Source organism: Aythya fuligula, chromosome 6, assembly GCF_009819795.1.
Source record: "Aythya fuligula isolate bAytFul2 chromosome 6, bAytFul2.pri, whole genome shotgun sequence".
Lineage (NCBI taxonomy): Eukaryota > Metazoa > Chordata > Aves > Anseriformes > Anatidae > Aythya > Aythya fuligula.
The window spans coordinates 8892948-8911201 of record NC_045564.1 but is presented as its reverse complement, the minus strand read 5'-3'; the positions used below and the strand labels follow the sequence as shown (position 1 = coordinate 8911201).

The 18254-nt window shown below is 53.4% G+C and overlaps 2 protein-coding genes across 2 annotated transcripts in view; one reads left to right on the top strand and one right to left on the bottom strand.

The window, feature by feature from the left end:
• Positions 1 to 1923: 1923 nt before the first annotated feature.
• Positions 1924 to 9767, top strand: RAMP1 (receptor activity modifying protein 1). The gene is made up of 3 exons (XM_032190401.1): positions 1924 to 1973; positions 6593 to 6731; positions 9283 to 9767. The coding sequence occupies exons 1-3, from the start codon at positions 1934 to 1936 to the stop codon at positions 9536 to 9538; spliced, it is 435 nt and encodes a 144-aa protein (XP_032046292.1). The 5' UTR covers positions 1924 to 1933; the 3' UTR covers positions 9539 to 9767.
• Positions 9768 to 11296: 1529 nt separating this feature from the next.
• The window catches only part of UBE2F (ubiquitin conjugating enzyme E2 F (putative)), a 60207-nt gene continuing 53249 nt past the window's right edge, over positions 11297 to 18254 (bottom strand). Inside the window, exon 10 of the mRNA XM_032189883.1 lies at positions 11297 to 12073. Within this exon, the coding sequence (XP_032045774.1) occupies positions 12023 to 12073 (51 nt within the window). The 3' untranslated portion in view covers positions 11297 to 12022. The remainder of the gene's footprint in view (positions 12074 to 18254) is intronic.

Genomic DNA, 18254 nt, shown 5'->3' with positions numbered 1-18254 from the left:
CTTCTTCAGTGTTTCTTTGGCAGAGTTAGCTCAGAGTTGGACATTTAAGTGACTATAAATCTTTTATATTTGTTAACTTTGGAGGAGTAACTTCATTAGAAAAAGGTGAGAGAAGTTAGGTTTATGCTCAAAGCAAAACTAAGCGGTGCTTTGAGCAACACGAAGAAGTGCATGGAGCCTCTTCACTCCTAGACCATGACTTGACAGCTTCATTTTGAACTCACTCAGTTAACTAAAGAAAAAAACACCACTGGATGTGATTTGTTACACAAAGACCTTTATTTTCTTGTAATAATTTCTTCTGGGTGGTTCTTAAAGCTAGGAAATCTCCCTTTTCTGCATACAAAGTTCTGAACTGCATGGCAAAAGCAGTATAACTTCTAGTGGTTTTCTGGGGTACTAAAATTGCTGATGCTCCATATATTTCAGCTTGGGCATACACATGCACGACTTACCTGCTTTTTTCTTTCTTTCTTTCTATCTAGATGATTTTCTGATTGTGAAGAACTCAATGCTTCACTTGGAAGATTCTTGCCGTCTAGCTTGTTCTGGGATCATTCTGTATTTCTCGTTTGTTTTATTTCAGTAGATCTTAATGAAAACTTGCGTAGCATCACTGCGTGATTTGCAGTCTTGTTTGAGGGAACGTAGCCTGGAGGTCAGTTGGTTGTTTTTGTGTATCGGCAGAAATTAAATGATTCTTCCCAGTTCTGTTGTTCTCCGCAGTTGGTTCAAGTGCTCAGCACGTTTCTCGAAGGCTGAAGAAATCACATTTCAGCGCGGCGAGACTTCTCTAATAACAGCAGGACTTTGCTGTGCTGAAGTACGCAACCCTTGCACACCACTTCATTTTAGGCATGGCAGTAGCTGCTACGATGTTAATAAAGAGCCAGCACGCTTAAGTTCTTTCCTGATAGTATTCTAAATGGGCTGTGGAAGTGTCACGTATCCTTCTGATACCCGCAGGAGAGGGAGGCAGCGAGGACGTGGAGCAAAGCAGGCTTTGGAGCTCGCGGTGCTGAGGGCCGTGGTTATGCAAGCCCCGTGCTGCAGCGGCGACTCGTGAGCAGGCATCCCCTGCCCGCCCTCACTGCAGCACCATTCCGCGTCCTGGCACGGCACGTCTCTCCTTCAGCATCATATTGTAGCCTAGATTCTCTTCTTCCAGAATACAGCTGCCTTTTTTTTTTTCTTTTTGTCTCCTATTCCACTTCTGTTGCTGTAAGCAGAGCTGGGCCTCTGCCTCCTCCTTTTGTACCCCATAGCGCAGGACCGGGGTGAGCTCTTCACCCCACTGCTGACCCCTGAGCCTTTGGGTCGGGGTTGGTGCAGGAGGAAGCAGGAATGGTGAGGGAAGCCATCTGTTGGTTTTGGGGGGGAGATGAGGAGAGGTCTGCACTTTAAATCCTGGCAGAGGAGGGAGAGGCAGCTTAGGTGTGTGTGGGGTGAGGGGGTGAGGAGAATTATTGTTGGGATCAGGGGCAGGCACCCCCACCTGCCGTGGTGCTGCGTCCTTGTCCATCTCTGTCCCTCTGCCGTGCTCTGCTCTAAATCCTGCCTGCGTGTGCTGCTGCAGCTCCCCTTACCTGTGAATAAAGGTTAAAATCCCTTCTTCAAAAACTTGTGCTGCCGTTTCCCTTCCTACAGCCCTCGCCTCTCTCCTCCCTTAGCAGGACTCCTGCCGTTAACGCTTCAAGCCCCAGCCTCCTCCTTCAGCCCCGAGCTGCGGGGCTGGGATGAGCTTTGTCCCCCCCCCCCCCCCCCCCCCCCCCTCTCTCTGAAAGCAGCTGGAGGCTTCTCTCCGCCGCGTTATTAATAGCAAACGCCGCCCTTCGCTTCGTCCCGCGCTTCGGCAGCTCTGCCAGCCCCGGCTTCTCCCTCCTGCGGCCCCTCGGCGGGCTCAGCCGCTCTCCAGCGGGGACAGGGCCCGGGCATGGCCCCACTGCCGCGCCGCTTCCTCTGCTTCGTGCTCGGTAGGTGCGCGCCTGCCCCCGGCACCGCGGCGTGGAGGCCAAGGGTGAGCCACCGGGGCCATCCTGGTGGCTCTGCCCAAATCCACCCTCTGAGGCTGGCTGCCGGGGTGGAAATCGGCCTCCGGGGCTCCCGTCCCTCTCTTTGCCCCTTCTGCCTCCTCCTGCGGGGATGCTCCGAAAAACGCTCAGCTGGGACCCGCCGTGCTGCCCGGGCGGGGCTCTCAGGGGGTTGTAGGGCTTCAGGTGCAACAGGCGGCGGGTTGGGCTGCTCACCCCAACACACACACGCAGCGCAGGGCTTGGGAGGGCCGTGCTTTGCTTACTTTTCCTTAAAAGCGTGTTTATTTAAGGTTGTTTAAAGGGAAACCGGGTGCTGTGCGTGCGCTGCTGCTCCTGCATGAGTTCCTTTTCCCTTCGCTCTCTGAGGGTTTTCTCCTCCGGCCCCGCTGCGAGCTGTGCGGTGCAGCAGGCTTCCCCGAGCGCCCTCATTAACTGTTGAGTGCTCCCTGGCTGCTGCTGCTCCGTGGGGAACGGGCGAGTAGTTGGGATTTCTCCCTGCCCTGCTTTCCCCGCTCCCTTTCCCCTCTCTCCTCACCACTCTGCCTCTCGGGCTCGGTGCTGCCGGGGTGCCTCACACCGCTGATGCTTTCTCCAGCCGTGGCTGGGATGCCCTGGCCGTATTTCCATCCTCCTCCCCATCAGTCCCGAGCCCCAAACCCAGACCAAACCCACCTCTCCCCATCCCCATCACGGCTGGTCCTTGAGCTGCTCCTCCTTCCTTGTGCCTCGGTGCCGCGGCTTTGGGCGATGCGGGCGGGAGCTGCCGCTTCTCCAGGCTGCTTTTTGCCCCCTCCCGCAGGAGCACAGCATCTGCCTGCGTGCGAGCCACTTAGCCCTGATAGATGGCAGCTAATCCCGCTGCTGAGTGCCAGATGCGGTTGGCTTTCACTGCGTCCTCCTCCTGCCTTTATTTTTCCTTTAAGCACGTTAGGGGGGAAAAAAATGCCAGTTTGTTCCTTGCAGGGCTGTTTTTTTCGGGCACCTGCCAAAAAAAAAAAACACCTTCAAGGAGAAAAAGTGCAATAAATTGTTCCCCGGCTGCACACGTGGCTCACCAACAGGTTGTGGTCCGGCTTCGCAGCCTGGGTAGAGCAGGCAGCCAGGGCACCGCAGCGATTTGTGTTGCTTTTCTCCCTGCTGGATTTTTGTGTTTATTTAGTTTGTTCTGCAGCAGGACGCAACGCGCAGCCCCTAACGGGCCCGAAATATCGCCTCGGCGAGCAGATGCTCGGCGCCGATAATTGTCGGAGCCGGCTGGAACCAGGGGCGGGCGATGCCAGCCCCGAATCCCCGGTGCGTGGCTGCAACCTGTGCTTCTCCCCATTAATTCAATCAAGGCGGATTATTTTTAAAACGCCCACGCTATTCATTAAGGATGTAATTATCTTTCTAACTAACTGCTCATGCCAGGTTTTGGTCTGTAGGCAGCCAGCGGTCCGTGTTCGGGGTGCCTGGCTTTTGAGCCATCCTGGCTTTTTCATTCATCCCTCCCCTTTTCAGCTGGTTTTTATTTTATTTACGTGCTAAATCATTTTTTTTGGGGGGAAAGGGAAGTATTTGCCATTCTGCCCTGCGTGGCACCGAGGCCAGGGACGTTCAGGATAAATCCCCTTCCTGGAAAGGTGCTTGGCAGCTGCCAGCACCCAACGAGGACATCGTGCTTCTGCTGGGCCAGGTGGCAAGCTGAAGCCTGCAGCGATGAGGTGCTTTGGAAGCCTGCTGCCATCCCCAAGCATGCCCTTGCTTCTTCTCAAATCCACTTCTCAAATCCATGAGTGCTAAATCAGTGTCGAGGCCAGAGACTTCATCCAGCACCCCCGGATGTGTTACTCCCCTTCACCGTGTGGCAGAAAGGAAAGTGAGAGGATTGCTGTTTTCCAGCCAGCGCTGACAGGAGATGCGGCCTGCAGCTGAGCTGAATAATTGTGAAACCCAGACGGATGGCTGAGGTTGTTATTCTGACAGCCTGGCGGGTTCGTGGTGGTGTAACCTCAGCTTCAAAGCCAGGTGCCCCCGCATCCCTGGGATGCGAAAAGAAAAGTTTCCCTCTGTAAGTACCAACCACTCGAGCAGCTGGGTGCTCCTGTGGCCACTCGCAGGTAAAAAGAAGCACACAAATGGTGAAGGTTTGTGTGAACCAAGAGTAAAGAAGCGTGCAAATAATACAAATGTGGGAGTATTCAATAGCAGAGGCATTCCTGATTTTTGCTATCTCTTCATGGTTATCCTAAACACTGCAAGATGAAATAAAATATGCAGAAATAGCCACCGGTGGCTGCTGCTGCTGGGAGCTCCCCATCTTCCCGCAGCCTTCCCGTGCCCGCTCAGCCTTCCCCGACGGTCGGGGATCTGCCTGTTCCTGTCTGACCTTCTCCTGTTACTGCCTGCCCTAAATACGCCTTCCTCCCGGCCCCGGGCTCCTCGCCTTCCACCCCAGTGGCTCTGCCAGGATCCCAGGGACGGCTGCGCCATCGCCTTGTGGTGGCAAACACATCCCATCGCGCCTCGGACACCCCCGGGGATGGCCACCACCTCCCAGGCAGTCCTGTCCGTGACAAAAGCCTGCCCGAGGAGAGAAGCTGTGGTTATTTAGAGAAAAACCCTGCAGAAGGACTCCTCAAGGGGTTTCAGGGCCGCCACAAGTTCCTGCCTGGGGAACTTTTTTTTTTTTTCTTGAAATTTTTGAGCCCTTCAGTGCCCGCATGGTTTTTTGGCTAAAAGATACCCAAGCGACTCCTTTGTGCAGCTCTCAGCTGAGCCCCGCTCGGTGTTTGCTGGGACTCCCCAGGACACCAATCCCACAGCAATCAAGAGATGCCCAAAAAATCCTTTCCTCAATCACTTTATGACCGGTGCTCTCGGGATGCTCGCGGTGGGATGACGAAGCTGCGCTCCTTGCGGCGATGCCTCCCACCAGGCAATCAGCCGCCCTTCGCAGGGAGCGCGTTCGTTAGCAGAGGCACGAGTCCTCGTTAGATAAACCTGCAGATCTTGTGGAACTTCCTCCTGCAGCCCTGTCTGCCTGAAGTATGAAAGAGAAGAGCCCTTTGCCGTGATAAAAAGCAAACGTGCCCACGAGGGACCCTGCTTTATGGCAGCAGGACGCGTTTCGGTGCTGAATACAGGACAGATGCAGCCTGCAGCGGGTGCTGCAGCCGGGCTTCGTTGTGTCTCCTCTCCCCACCCAAGGTGGAGCTGCCAGTTAGGGTTTTCCTCCAGGAAATGGCCACGGTGCAGGGACAGACGTCAGGAATCGCTTGGGCTTCCCTAATAATGGTTGTTTTGCTGGTAGGAGTGACCTGGCGCCAGCCTCCTCCGTGCTAATCAGCACGGGCAGCCAACTTCTGCTTCTCTTCCTTCTCGTGCCATGTTGCCCTTGAATTTCTCCAGGTGGCTTCACCTTCCCCACTCCCCAGCTCTCCGTTTCGCGTGTCTCACTCGGCTCTGCCGGCCTCCGGTTCCTCCTCAGCTCCTGCTTCCCCTTTGGCCGCCCGCCTGGCTGCGTTTTAATCCGCTCTCCCTCTCCCCACCCCACGGTCAGCATCGCTCCCGCGGGGCTCGCCGTGACCCCTCACTCCCGAGCCCCCCACGCACCCCTGCACCAGCAAGAGAGCTCAGAGGTGGCTTCTTATCAGGGCTTTCAGGGGCTGTGGGACCACGCAGGGAGGATTTGGGGGCTGCAGCAAGACCATGCACGGAGAGCATTGCCTGGGCAGCAAGGTGTGCTGGCACGACGGCCGCCTTCAGGTGCCAAAACGCCCCGGCTTTCCTCCACTGCCAACATTTCTGCAGCTAAATACCGCGCTAATTATTTCTTTTGTTTAAAAAAAAATAAAATAAAAATAGCGCCCCCTCCCCTCCCCTCCCTCTTGTGCGCGGAGCTATTCACACGTGGCAAAAAATAGCGCTGGTATGCGATGCTCGCCCGCAATGTGCTCCAGTAGCTGCAAAGGCACGAGCAGGCTCTTTGGGACCGAGAGCAAGGTGTTATTTATAGCCAGCCTCGGTAAATCATTCCCACTAAGGTTTTTCTTTCAGCCTGATCCCCGTTCCCTGAGTAACATTGCTGTTATTTTTCCTGGCAAAACCGTACAAATTTATCCAGCAATGGGATCCAGCTGGGACCCCGAGCAGGCTGCCCATGGCCGGTCCCTGCTGCCCTTTCTCCACGTGCCATCCAGCCTTCTGGCCCCAAAATCTCTGAGCCCATAAGAAGCATCCTGTTCTCCCCTGATCCCGAACCACATGGCAGAGAGGTGCGGCCCGAGGATAGACCAGAGGGGACGGGAATTTGGGGAATTTCGCTGTGCTCCACGCAGAGATGGGTGTTTGCCAGGCAGCCCAGCACCTTGCAGGAAATGTTTAAGGGTTCCCTTGCACAGCAGCAGCCGGGACCTGTCTGTGCTGTTGCGTTTAACCAAAACAATGTGAGTTTAAACCCAAAAAAAGGTGCCCAGCGGAGGATAAAGCTGCATCCAATCTTATTTATGGCTTACCCCAGAGGACGCCGTGTGCCTAACCGGCTCAGGGCCAGCGCCTGACCCGTGCCTGTCTTTCAGCCCACCACTTCATCGCGGCCACGGCGTGCCACGAGGCGGAGTACGGCCGGCAGATCCGCGAGCGCTGCCTCCGGCCCTTCAGGCTGAGCATGGAGGGCATCGGGCAGCGGCTCTGGTGCGACTGGGACGAGACCATGGGGTAAGTGCTTGTTTTCTGTGTCATGCTATGGCTGTTCCCAGCCCGGTGCACAAAAACCAGCCCTTGAGACGCACCGGGGGGTTGAGGGAAGTTAGGAAGCGTGAGCAGGTGTGGCTGCACGCCACGAGTGCTTTGCAGAAAAGTAGAGGGTTTTGGTTAATTTCCTGCTCGGTCCCCTTCTTCTGTGCCAAATTCAAATCTGCATTTGTGTATATAAACATAAGTATATGCATCTGTTTATATAGAGAGAGCCTAGGAAAAGCACAGCCTGGGTTTCTTTCCCCTTTGTTGGTGATAAGATGGAGGGGAGCAGTGGGAAGGCGGTGTGGGAGATGCTCCGATCCCGAGAAACCTCAGAAAACGCTCCGCTTCCTCAAAGAGGCTTTGGCTTTGTGGGACAGGCATTAGCCATGAGCCAGCTTTTCCTATCGGGAAATTATCTGGGGGATTTGGGCATCCCTCACGTTTTCTGTGCAGCCCAGGGCTGCTGCCATTGCCCAGGATGGTGGCTGGGACCTGCTCGGGAAGCACAGGTGCATTAAGGAGCTTGTTCCTTACCTCTGACATCCTGTTCTCCTCCTGAATAGCTTCTGCTAAACTTGTTATCCCCAAGGCACTTGGAGGAAACGTTAATAAACTTGCAGCCTTTAATTTGATTGCGTGAGTCCGTGGGAACACAAGGCTGGGGTTGGTTAAGAGCCGACATTCCTCTGATCCTCCCGTGCCCTCAGGACAGCCGGATAATCAGGTAGAAATAGCTCAGTGTGGCTGCAGACAACCTGCCCTGCATGGGCAGGGTTTTGGGGTGAGGAAAAGCAGTGTTAGGAGCATGGCCCGGGTAGGGATGGCACGGGCTGGGTGCCTGCTGCAGCAGCAGAGTGAAGGGGTTTGCTTCTGCTGAGCACGAGATGGAGAAATGGAAATAACCCCCCTGCCTAGAGCCTCGAGTCCTCTCCGTGTCTTCCCCCAAACCCGGGAGTTTTGGTGCTTGAACCTGGCTGAGATGGAGAGCTGAAGGAGCAATGCGTGCAGGGTTTTGGCTCTACCCAACAGCTGCCCCCCGGCGCTGGGCTTGGAGCTGTGATTCCCCCGAGTGGCATTTCGGGGTGAGGGACCCGTGAGGCAGAATCACCACGCGCTGCACTGCGGGGCTGGGGCTGCGTGCCCTGCAGCATCTTCCCGGTGAGGGGAGAGGGGGAGAGGAGGCTCGGGGGGGGCCATCCATGCCCACAAACACCACAGGGTGGGCACAGAGGACAGAGCCGTGCCCTCGGGTCCTGTCCTCTGTCCCCATCCCCTTCTCATCGCTCCTCGTGGTGCCGTTGGGCAGTGCCCTCATTTGGGGTGCACCCGCAGGACCCCGAATCCACCCCACTTGGGGTCACCGGGAGGGGGCTGATGGCAAAGCCACCGTCACTCCTCTGTGTCCTATTGCCACAGCTGTGCCCGTCAGTCCTGGCCGGGGCACCAGGCTGTCACCCGACCCTGCCCCGCTACGAGCACCCCCCTGGGGCTCTGCCCAGCTCCCGACTCTTCGGGATGCGCCTCGGGCAGGGGCATCGCGCAGGATTTGTAGTGCCATCAGCATCCCGAGCCCCCAAAACCATAAATCATCCCTCCATTGCCTCCCTGGGGCAGAGCGCAGCAATATCATTATATTATATATTTGAAAACAAATCGAGCTGTACTTTCCAGGAGAAATGGAAGCCCCCAGAGCCCCCACCTCGCTCTGGGCACTGGGAGCAGCAACAGTGCTGCCCTTGCGTGGGCCTGGCAGCCCTTCCAACAGCGTGAGGGTGGTTACTTGCTCATCCGCGCCCCTCCAAATGCCACGAGCTGCGAGGAGACCTGTTTTCCCTTGGAGAGCCTGCCCATGGCCCGTGATCAGCCCCTGATTAAGGACGGGTGTGGGGAGGCACTAACGAGCACTGCAGGAGGCATTTCGTGTTCATCCCAGTGAGCGCATGGTGTCCCGAGCTGGTAGCTGGTGGGGCAGCCCTAGCGAGGAGGTTCCTGCCATGGCCAATGTGGATATGTGGAAGAAATGAAAAAAAAATATATATATATTTTTTTGAAATGAAAAAATATATATGAAAAATATATATGAAAAAAAAAATATATATTTTTTTTTCTCTGTTGTTCTAGGATGAGGTGTGAGTAGTTAGGATGGGAACAAAATGCCTTTGTACATATTTATATAGCTGTTTTTACACGTACAGACATTTTTTAGGCGGGTGTTTTGTACTTTACTCAAGGTGTCGGAGCGCTAACTGGGTCAGGCCCCCTGTAGTTCCTAACAGCACCAGTACGGGCGTGTTATTATAGCTAAATAAATATATATTTAGCCCAGTCAGCTCCCTCCTCCTGCTTCAGACAGCACCAACACTGAAAAGCGGGCTCAAAGAGGCAAAACCAGATGGGAATAAAGAAAAAAAAAAATAATAATAACTTAGATTTTTTATGCCTGGCTGCCTGCAGCCTCACTGCCGTGCCCGCAGCGCCCCGTGGCATGAAGCCCGGTGCCAGCGCGGTGCCCCTGTCTGTGTTGCAGCACCTACGGGGAGCTGACCAACTGCACGGCGGCCGTGGCCGAGAACCTCACCTGCTACTGGCCCAACCGGCTGGTGGACGAGTTCTTCGTGGCCGTGCACAGCCACTACTTCAGGAACTGCTCCCCGTCCGGCCGGGCGCTGCACGACCCCCCCAACGGCGTCCTCTGCCCCTTCATCCTGGTGCCCGTCCTCGTCACCCTGCTGATGACGGCGCTGGTGGTGTGGAGGAGCAAACGCAGCGAGGGCATCGTCTAGGGACGGGTTTCGGGCACGGCGCGGCCGAGGAGCGTCCCAGGGGTGCCAAGGCCCCGCGGCGTCCCCGCCGGCCCCCTCCCCAGGCGGTGGTTCCCAATTAAATCAATCGTTAACGACCCGGTCACCGGATGGCGCGGGATGCTGGTGGCGGTGAGGATGCTGCTCGCCGGGTGCCGGGGCAGTGCTGCGGCAACGCTCGGCCTTTCCCTGCTTCCCTCCCAGCACCCCACAGCCCCCACTGGGGGAAAAAAAAAATTAAAAAAAAGGAAAATTTGGGAAAATAAGGAAAAAAAAAAAGACAAATGGGGGGATTGGAGTCCTGCCTGCGGTGCCGGCGCAGCACTGGGACGTGCCATGGCCACGAGGATGGCAGGTCAGGGTGCAAGCTGGGTGATGAAACCTTCACTTTTCTTTCTTTTAGCCTTTTTTCCTTTGTTTACCCTTTTTAAGGCCAGGAAGGGCACCTTCTCCCCCCAGCCCACCCATGGACGGTCGCTGCCCCGCGCTGGGAGGTGACACCGGTGGTGGCACTGGTGGCCTTGGCGGTGCCACAGGGCCGACGAGCAGCGGGGGTTGGATGCTTTTCCTAATAAATAAATAAACACCTACAGAAGGAAAGCAGGTGCCGGCCTTTGGTGTGAACCCTGAGCGCTCATCCCCTCCACGAAGCCACGGCTCTGCGTGGATCAGGGGCCTCCGGAACCTGCTGCCCACGGGCTGGGGTTGGGGCGTCCCTGTGGGGTCTCCTTTGGGGTCGCAGGAGCTTCACCCCAGGCTGGGCCCAGGGGAGGGAGGGGTTGGGGCATCAGAGGCTGAGGAGGAGCCGGGGGGATCGCACCCAGCTCCGGGCTGCGGGGAGGCTACTGGGGAGGGAAACGTGGCAAGGGCAGGGCAAGAGCAGCCCCTGATGCCCCCCCAGGGTCCCACTACTGCCCCCACGTAGGGGTTTCACCCCTGGGTCAGTGCAGCCCCCTTGCTTCCATTCCAAGGGCCCCAAAGCTGCAGGACAGCTCAGCACCCTGCCTGCATTCACATCCCTGCAGGGACAAGGGTGAGAGCCCAAAAAGCGTGGAGCGTCTCCCCTTGTGCTGCAGGAGGGAAGGTGACGGGTACCGGGGTGCAGTGAAGGAGGCTGGTGTCCCTTCTGCCTCCGTAAGCAAAATCGCGCTGCGCTTCCCCACCCCTCTGTGGGGTTAACCCTCAGGCAGTGCCCGGGCGCCACACAACACACGCTTGCTCCGTAGGAAACCACACGAACATTTATTTCTATGGTTCATCTATTTATAAAAGCATTTCGCTCCCCGGCGGGAGCTCGGGGCGCCGCAGCCGGCAGCAGGGGAACGCCAAACGCCCTCGGCCTGGACTCCGAAGCGATTCCTGAGGTTCGTGCTACTCTTCTCGGGAGGAGCTCGGCTTTCGCCTCCTCTGACCGGGTGGGGGACGTGCAGCTACTTACAGACGAGGCAATTGCAGCGGGATATCCTTCCAAATTACCCAAAACCAGCCAGGCGCACAGGAGTGTTTGAGAGGGGGTGCAGCGCGGTGTTACTCCGAGGCTGAGGGGCACCCCCGGGTGCTCTCCGGATGACGGTGCCCGAATTCACTTCCATCAGATCCAACAGCGCCTGCTGCGCCCTCACCGCATCCAGATCCGAAAGCCAAAGGCAGATTTCTTAAACAAAAAATCTGCCTTTTGTTACATTTTCACAGAAATATATATATAATATATATATAATTTTACTAATACTACACATTTACTTAAGTTACGGATTAGCCTATATTTCTTTTAGCTACTTCACACAATGGATAGAAACAAACAAAAAAAAAACATACTGTAGCCCAAACAGGAGCTGATAATAACATAAAAATCCCAAACTTGTGACAAGATGGACTTACATTAAATATAATCAGAATTTCAATACCAGAGCTAGAGTTTTGTTTCGGGCTTGCGCTCAGGCAAGCTCTCAGCCTGACTTCACTGACTCTTGGAGAAAGCTCCCGTTGGTTTTGCTCATCAAAGGCAACAGGATTGGGATTTGGTTCACAGGAGACCATTTTATTGCCAACTTGAAGTGTTCCAAAACCACACCACCTCCTTTCTTTTTTCTTTTTTTTTTTTTTTTCCCCTCAACCTAGGCAAGAGTTTAAAAAAAAGTGTGTAATTACAATTTCAATAGTGATTTCTTGCAACTTCTCAAGCGTATTTCATCAACAGGATATACAGTACAGTTCAGAGGAGTAAACATTTTAAAAGTAAGCAAACAACTTTTTTTTTTCTTTTTTTCAACCAACATACACAATTTCTCGCTGTATTTATGCTGAACTCTCCTTTTAACATGGACAGGTTATGAAGTTAGTTTTCTTCTTCGGTACAACATGGACACAGGACTAGTACAATCCGGGCTGGTTTTCTGGTTGGTGTTGTTGAAGTTCAGGACAACTCTGCAGCATGGAAACCGTGGTCCTGCCATCCCTCCCCCTTCATCATCTCGCGTAGCGCTTAATGTAATCTTCAACTTTATTTCGGAAGTCCTCCTAGAGGGAAGCAGAGGCAGAATTACCGCGGGGGAGCCGGAGAGGGACTGAACAGGGCTTCAGCTCCAGTGCGTAACCGAGCAAGATCGGTCACTGCTTTTTCATCGTCTGTCACAGCCTAGAGAATTAAAATTTGATAATCCAAGCACCTCGTTTCCGAAAGCGGTTCAGAGGGGACACAGCGACACGGACAGCCCTCCGCAGAGCACCCACAGGACTGTCACACAGCCTCTGAACCCTTGGAAAAGCTTGCACTGCTTGGAAAGAATGACTGACCTGGTCACTGTGCAAGGACTTTAAGGTTGGGTTTTCACTGTTTTGTGAAGAGCAGGAAGAAGGGAGCACCACGAGACGCGCTACGGCTTTGAGTGTCAGTGCCAGGAAGGTCTGAAAAGCAGCGAGCAGTCACCTCTGGGGTGAAGCTCTTACAGACACCCACAAAACCTGTGAAGTGCTCCAGGTCTCTTCCAGGAAACCACCCCGAGGGCTGCGTGCCGCCAGGGGGGCAATGCCTTAGCCTCACGCATAGCTGCCTCCACGCCTGGACACGGTGAGCGTGCAAAGAAACCAGTGCTGGGGAGCTGCTGCCTTCTCCGCTTTAAATAAGATGTTGTGCATCAGCCAACTTCAATCCTCTGACAACACTCGGGAGCGCTGAGTAGCACGCTCGAGTGTTGCTGAAGTAACTACTTACAAGCAGCTCGTCTCGGAGCAGTCCCCGGGTCTCGGGCTGTCTGCAGCACCAGAAATCTCCCGGTGCCTCGTGTCTGCTAAAATATCACGCAGCCAAAAATAAGTGGCACTTTGAACTTGTTTTCAGCTCGGCTAAGTTGCGGACTACCTTGATGCAAAGCAGAGCAATTACTCACGACGGCACCGCACGCTGGAAACCTTGGCTGGGCGTGATGGGCATCCTCAGCACTACAGGCTGATCCCTCGCCGCAGCACAAGGCACGAGGCCAGGAAAAACAAGGCCAGGAAATACCACTGGGCACGTACTGGGGCCAGCTGCATCGTTCCCGGACCCACAACACCCGCAGGCAGCTCAGGAGCCTTCTCCCTGCTCCCACCAGCCCCTTTTTGTGGCTCCCAGATGCACAGGATTACGCTCTCTGCACCACGATGCGGCACGGAGCAGCTGTCCCCGTGCCACCGGGGCTCTCCGTGATCCCGAAGTCCAGCTCTGCAGGTGCTCGGCTCTCAAACCCACGTAGGAGAAGAAACCAGCTAAAACTGGAGATTGTACATGGCTTTGGGGCATGCCTAGAGCAGCTCTGCCCCGAGCTGCAGGGAGTTCAGAGGGGTACGTGAGCACCATGGGTCCTGGGGGGACGCGCGAGCAGTGCTGCAAGTATTTGCTGCGTGAGTAATGCTCACCGAAATCACTGCTTCGTCTGCTGAAAATCCCTCTGGGACAATCAATCCATCAAAGGGAGATTCCAAATGAATCGCGAGATGAAGAGCACGGAGTAGCCAGCTCGTACAGAGCAGCTCACGATAGCACTGTGCTGGAAACCGGGTCACAGCACGGGCTGCGTGGTGCAACACACATCCCACCCAACTTCTCCTACACACGTTGAAACAAAGAAGTTTAGCCTGTAAACTTCAAGCAAATAGAAACAGATTTGTAGTTGACGCTCTGGCCAACAGTCTCAGCTTCAGACATCTACAGATTTCACAATTTCCACTTGTACTCTACGTTCCTGCTAGACAGCACGGAGCGTGCGGCGATGTGCAGTAAGAAAACAGCAAAAACAACTCCTTGCCTAATTACATCGAGGGAAAAGTTACATGGACTGATGTATTACCAACACAATTCACCGCAGTCTCAACTGATGAGCTTCTTGTCTTGAAGACACTGAAATGAGATGAATTCCTAAAGCTATGGCACCTCTAGATTTGGGAACCTTTTGGAGAAACGCTGACCCGATCTGGCACCTCTCCGAGCGGCTGTGCCTTCTTCCAGCGTGCTGTCCAGCACTGAGCTGCACTGATTAACGGCTCTCCTATTATTAAGCTGTTAATTGGGGAAGAAGACCTGTTCAAGTACCCAATGCAAACACAATAAATGCTTCAATGCAAGTACCCACAGCAACCAGAGAAGCTTGCAGCTTGCTGAAAAAGTGTAAACTCAGATTTTTTACATATGAAGCTGCATAATAAAACAAAGAGGACTGAGCTCCTTACCCCTAATGTAGTTGGCAAAACTTTTCTTCTTCCTGCTAAGGTTGACCTTGGTTTCTGCCCTCAGGGAGGCCTTTCCACCCTCCTCGTGGTGTGTTAGGGTGGCTGCAGGCCGTGCTGCCCGGCTCCTGCAGGAGGATGCACAGCTACTGCCTCCGGGGTGACTGCAAGGACTGAATTATGTTGGTTTGCTATTTCTGACCCACCTGCACATCAGTTAGATTTACAGTTCTGGAAAATCCAAGCTGATACAAAGAAGTAATGATCACAGAAATACTCAGTTGCTCCTGCTCTTCCCTCCTTTGCATAAAGCAAGCACTGAAATATTGACAAGAAGCCACCGTTTTAACAGAAAATTATTTTAATCCAAAGTTTATCACAGCTTTATATCCCAAACGACTTCTCTCAGGTCCTTGTGTTTTTACTTAAAGTGCATTTCAGTCCAAAAAAAGGGTCTTTGTGCGCCAGTAACCAAGCAACAGCCAGATGACATTACTCAGCCCCGTGCGAAGTTTTGGGAGGAGGATATAATCATCAGGTAGACTCACCCGTGAGCCCCACGAAACATGTTTAAAACGACCTTCCCTTTCTGTTCCTCCTCCGGGGAAATAATGAGTGCTCACGCCCACCAGCCCCCACACGCCCACTCCCAGTTAGAGAGGTGCTGAATGAAACCTCTGAGCAACCCGAAGAGCTCACGTACGAGGCACGCTTCCAGCTCACACCCCTACCTTGCTACGATTTCCTCGTCACCGGTATATTTAGCTCAGCTTCGACACCATTTGGGGAATTTTCGGAGCTAATTACATTTGAGTTCCATAAAGAAAGGCTCAGAGAAAAAAGGGAGGGTGAAAAACCTGGCCATAAACCCATTGCATCTCCTGCAGGCTCTCACGGCTAACAGACCCAGCCCTGGCAGCATCAACCTTTGGGCACTTTTCCCAAAATCGCTGTGCTGACAGGCAGGTTACAGGATCGATGTGCAAGGTGGCAGTGGCCTACCTGCCTGCTGGATGGAGAAAGGGAAAAAGCATTCCCTGAAGCTGTCAGGAGAGGAAAGGGCTCTGGATTGAAGGCAGAAGGTGAAAGCTGCTGGGGCAGCCGGGGATAGCTGCATCTCAGTCCCGGTCGTGCAAAGGTGATGGGACCAAAAAGGTTGAGGAGGGCTAAGCAGAAAAATCAGATCAGGAGTGATGCAGGTCCTGACGTTCTTGCCAAATCTGCCCTCTGACTCATGGAGCAGCTTGGCTGGAGGCAGCTGGAGAGAGCCCTCCTCTGTGGCTAGTGCCACGGCTCGTTGTAGGGCCGGGGCTCACCCCTACCTGCATTCAGCCCCCAGTAGGGAAAGGTCCAAGAGCCCTGCAGCCATTCTCACCTTCCCTCAGAGTGGAGACTTGCGTGAAATCCTCTCCTGTGGGAGCTTTTGCAAGTCCTGCCCCATCCGAGCCGTGCCCTGGGCCAGCAAACCTCCCCGGGCTGGTGAGCGCTCGGGGCTTGGTGCAGGCACTTCTGCTGTCTGCTCACATTTTAGAGCTGTGTTTTTTTCCTGAAGAACCCAAAACAAAAGCTTTCCTGTTCAGCCACTTATTTGCCTGAAGCACGTAAATCAGAAGCTTTAAGACATCTGCATTTCTTTCACATTTCTCTCATTACCTCCAGTCAAACCATCTGCAAAAGCTTAATCAACTTTCGCAAACCACAAAGAGGCTCCATCCGTAATCAAAGCGTTGGGAGCGACGGATGATGGCTCCTATAAATATTTCTAGCTCTCCAGAAGTAACTTTTGTTCCTATTTCCATCTGTTAGCACAATTAGCAGATGTGCTGGTGCTCATTTGCACATGCTGCTTAATGCACTTTACGCTCAGGGGGAAAAGGCTTCGAGGCTGTAACAGGGGCAGCATAAAACGGTGGGGAAACCCAAGAAAAAAACACAGTGCAAATCTCTAAATGAGTGAGTGCTGCAGAAAAACAAAATGTTTGTCCTACCGCAGCTGCTGCAATTCCAGGAAGAACAACAAATACCAAGCAGGGTGGTCGGCTGCGCAAAGCAAGCAAAGGATTTGCTGCAATAAATATGGGGATAAATAAATGTAATGACTCACGGGGTGAGATCCACACCAAGAGATGCTTTTGGGCTGGGGTGGTTTTGTTGTTCTCATTAGGGCAGCTCAGCCGTAATCAAAGAGTAAGCCTGCACCACCTTAGCAAATATTTGTGAGAAAGCCTTGATGCAACACGAGCTGAATCGGTTACAAGTGCTTTGGGATTCATTACAAATCGAGGGGAAAAAAGTTGGCCTCCACGTCAGATGACAGGTTTGTCTGGCCAAAGGTGAGCACATACTTCAAATCCTCAGATGCGCTTGCGGATGCATTTAATTAGAGCAATCCTTCAACGTCTCACAACCTCTTAGAAAACGCTGGGAAACAGATCCTCGCCTCGGCATCCAGGAATAAATGCGAGCTGCTTATTTTACTTGAAGGAGGGTAAAAAAACCCTCGCGCTTTTGTCACGTCACAGCTTTGTAGTGTTCGAAACAAGCAGCGCTGCTGCTGAAGAAAACGTTCAGGGCCAGCTACTTCCTATTAGCAAGAGAGATTTCAGGATGTCAAGGGCTGGCGCAGGGCTATCAATTTGAACGAGGGAATGAGGTTAAGTGGAAAACCTTATAGCAGACAACGGACAAAGCCAGATCCCAGGCCACGAGAAGCTCAACCACGAGTACACAAAGCAGCACAGCAGGAGCACGCTGATCTAAGCAACGCCTTGGCTCAAATATTCGGCAATGCAAACAGCTTAAAAAATGAGGGCCTGATAATGCCAGCTTGAAGCAAACATAGTGAGGGCTGCAACAAACCCCACGGACACGCACTGAGCAGCCTTGCTGCTGCCTGCCCTTCCTCGAGCTGATTGCAGCAACTGAGCTGTTGACAAAGTCCAGCACTGAAGAAGCTGAAGGTAAAAACACACCGACCTGCGTCCTAAATTCTTGGACCCCGGTGAACACAGAAATCAAAAGGCTGAGGAGTTCCTGGAGGCACGGATCTATTTTGGTAGCTCTTCCCGAGCCTCTCTCTGGAAGAGCAGTGGAAGAGAAGTCGGAGGATGGGGGATGCTGCCCTAGCTCAAATCGGCTGCGTGTTTGTGCTATGAGGGCTGGCACTGAGAACAAAGGTTTAGCACTCCGTAAGTGTAATTTGAACACACAGACCAGCAATTTCAGGCTCCCTGAATGCCAAGCAAAGCAATTATCCAAATGTTTAAGCCTGATGTATGGGTACTACAAACGCTGCCACAACCAGATGAGCTCCCGGGTAAAATAAACAGGCACCACGAAGCCCCAAGCTGCTTAAGAAGAGACAAAGGTAGTGAAAAGGTCGAGTTACAGCCTACTGATGTCCTCAAGCATTTCATTTCCAAGATTAATTGGATCATCCTGCAGCAGGAACTGTCTGGAGAGCTGTCCTGACATACCTCAACAGGAGAAGAAACATCGGGAAACCACACGAAGACCAAGGGGCTCCTGAAATGTTGTAGCGATCAATCACCACGTCTGGCAAAACATTTCTTATCCTATTAAGCTTCATTACGAGCATCTCATTGTTCTTACTGTTCCTGTGGGTCTATAGAAGCACTCCTACCACCTCCAGCTCTTCTCTTCCATAGCCTTGTGTCCCACAGCAAGCTCCTGGGCACTTTCTTTTTCCACTGCAATTTCTTGCTGAGAAACAAGCGCGACATCAGACTCCACTACGATACGATGTGCAATTTTACAGTGAAGAATTAATAACGCCAGATGAAGTCACTCCAAAGCACTGACCTCTTAAGCAGTCTGCATAGCACGCGTCTCTCTATTGTTGGTGCAACTGTCAATTACAGAACGTGAGCTGTGCAAAAATCCCCCAAAAAAACAACGAGCACTGCAGTAAGTACGGCTAAACACGGGAAAAAGCAAGCAAAAATATGCAGAGCCTGTAATCAGGATGAGGTAATGG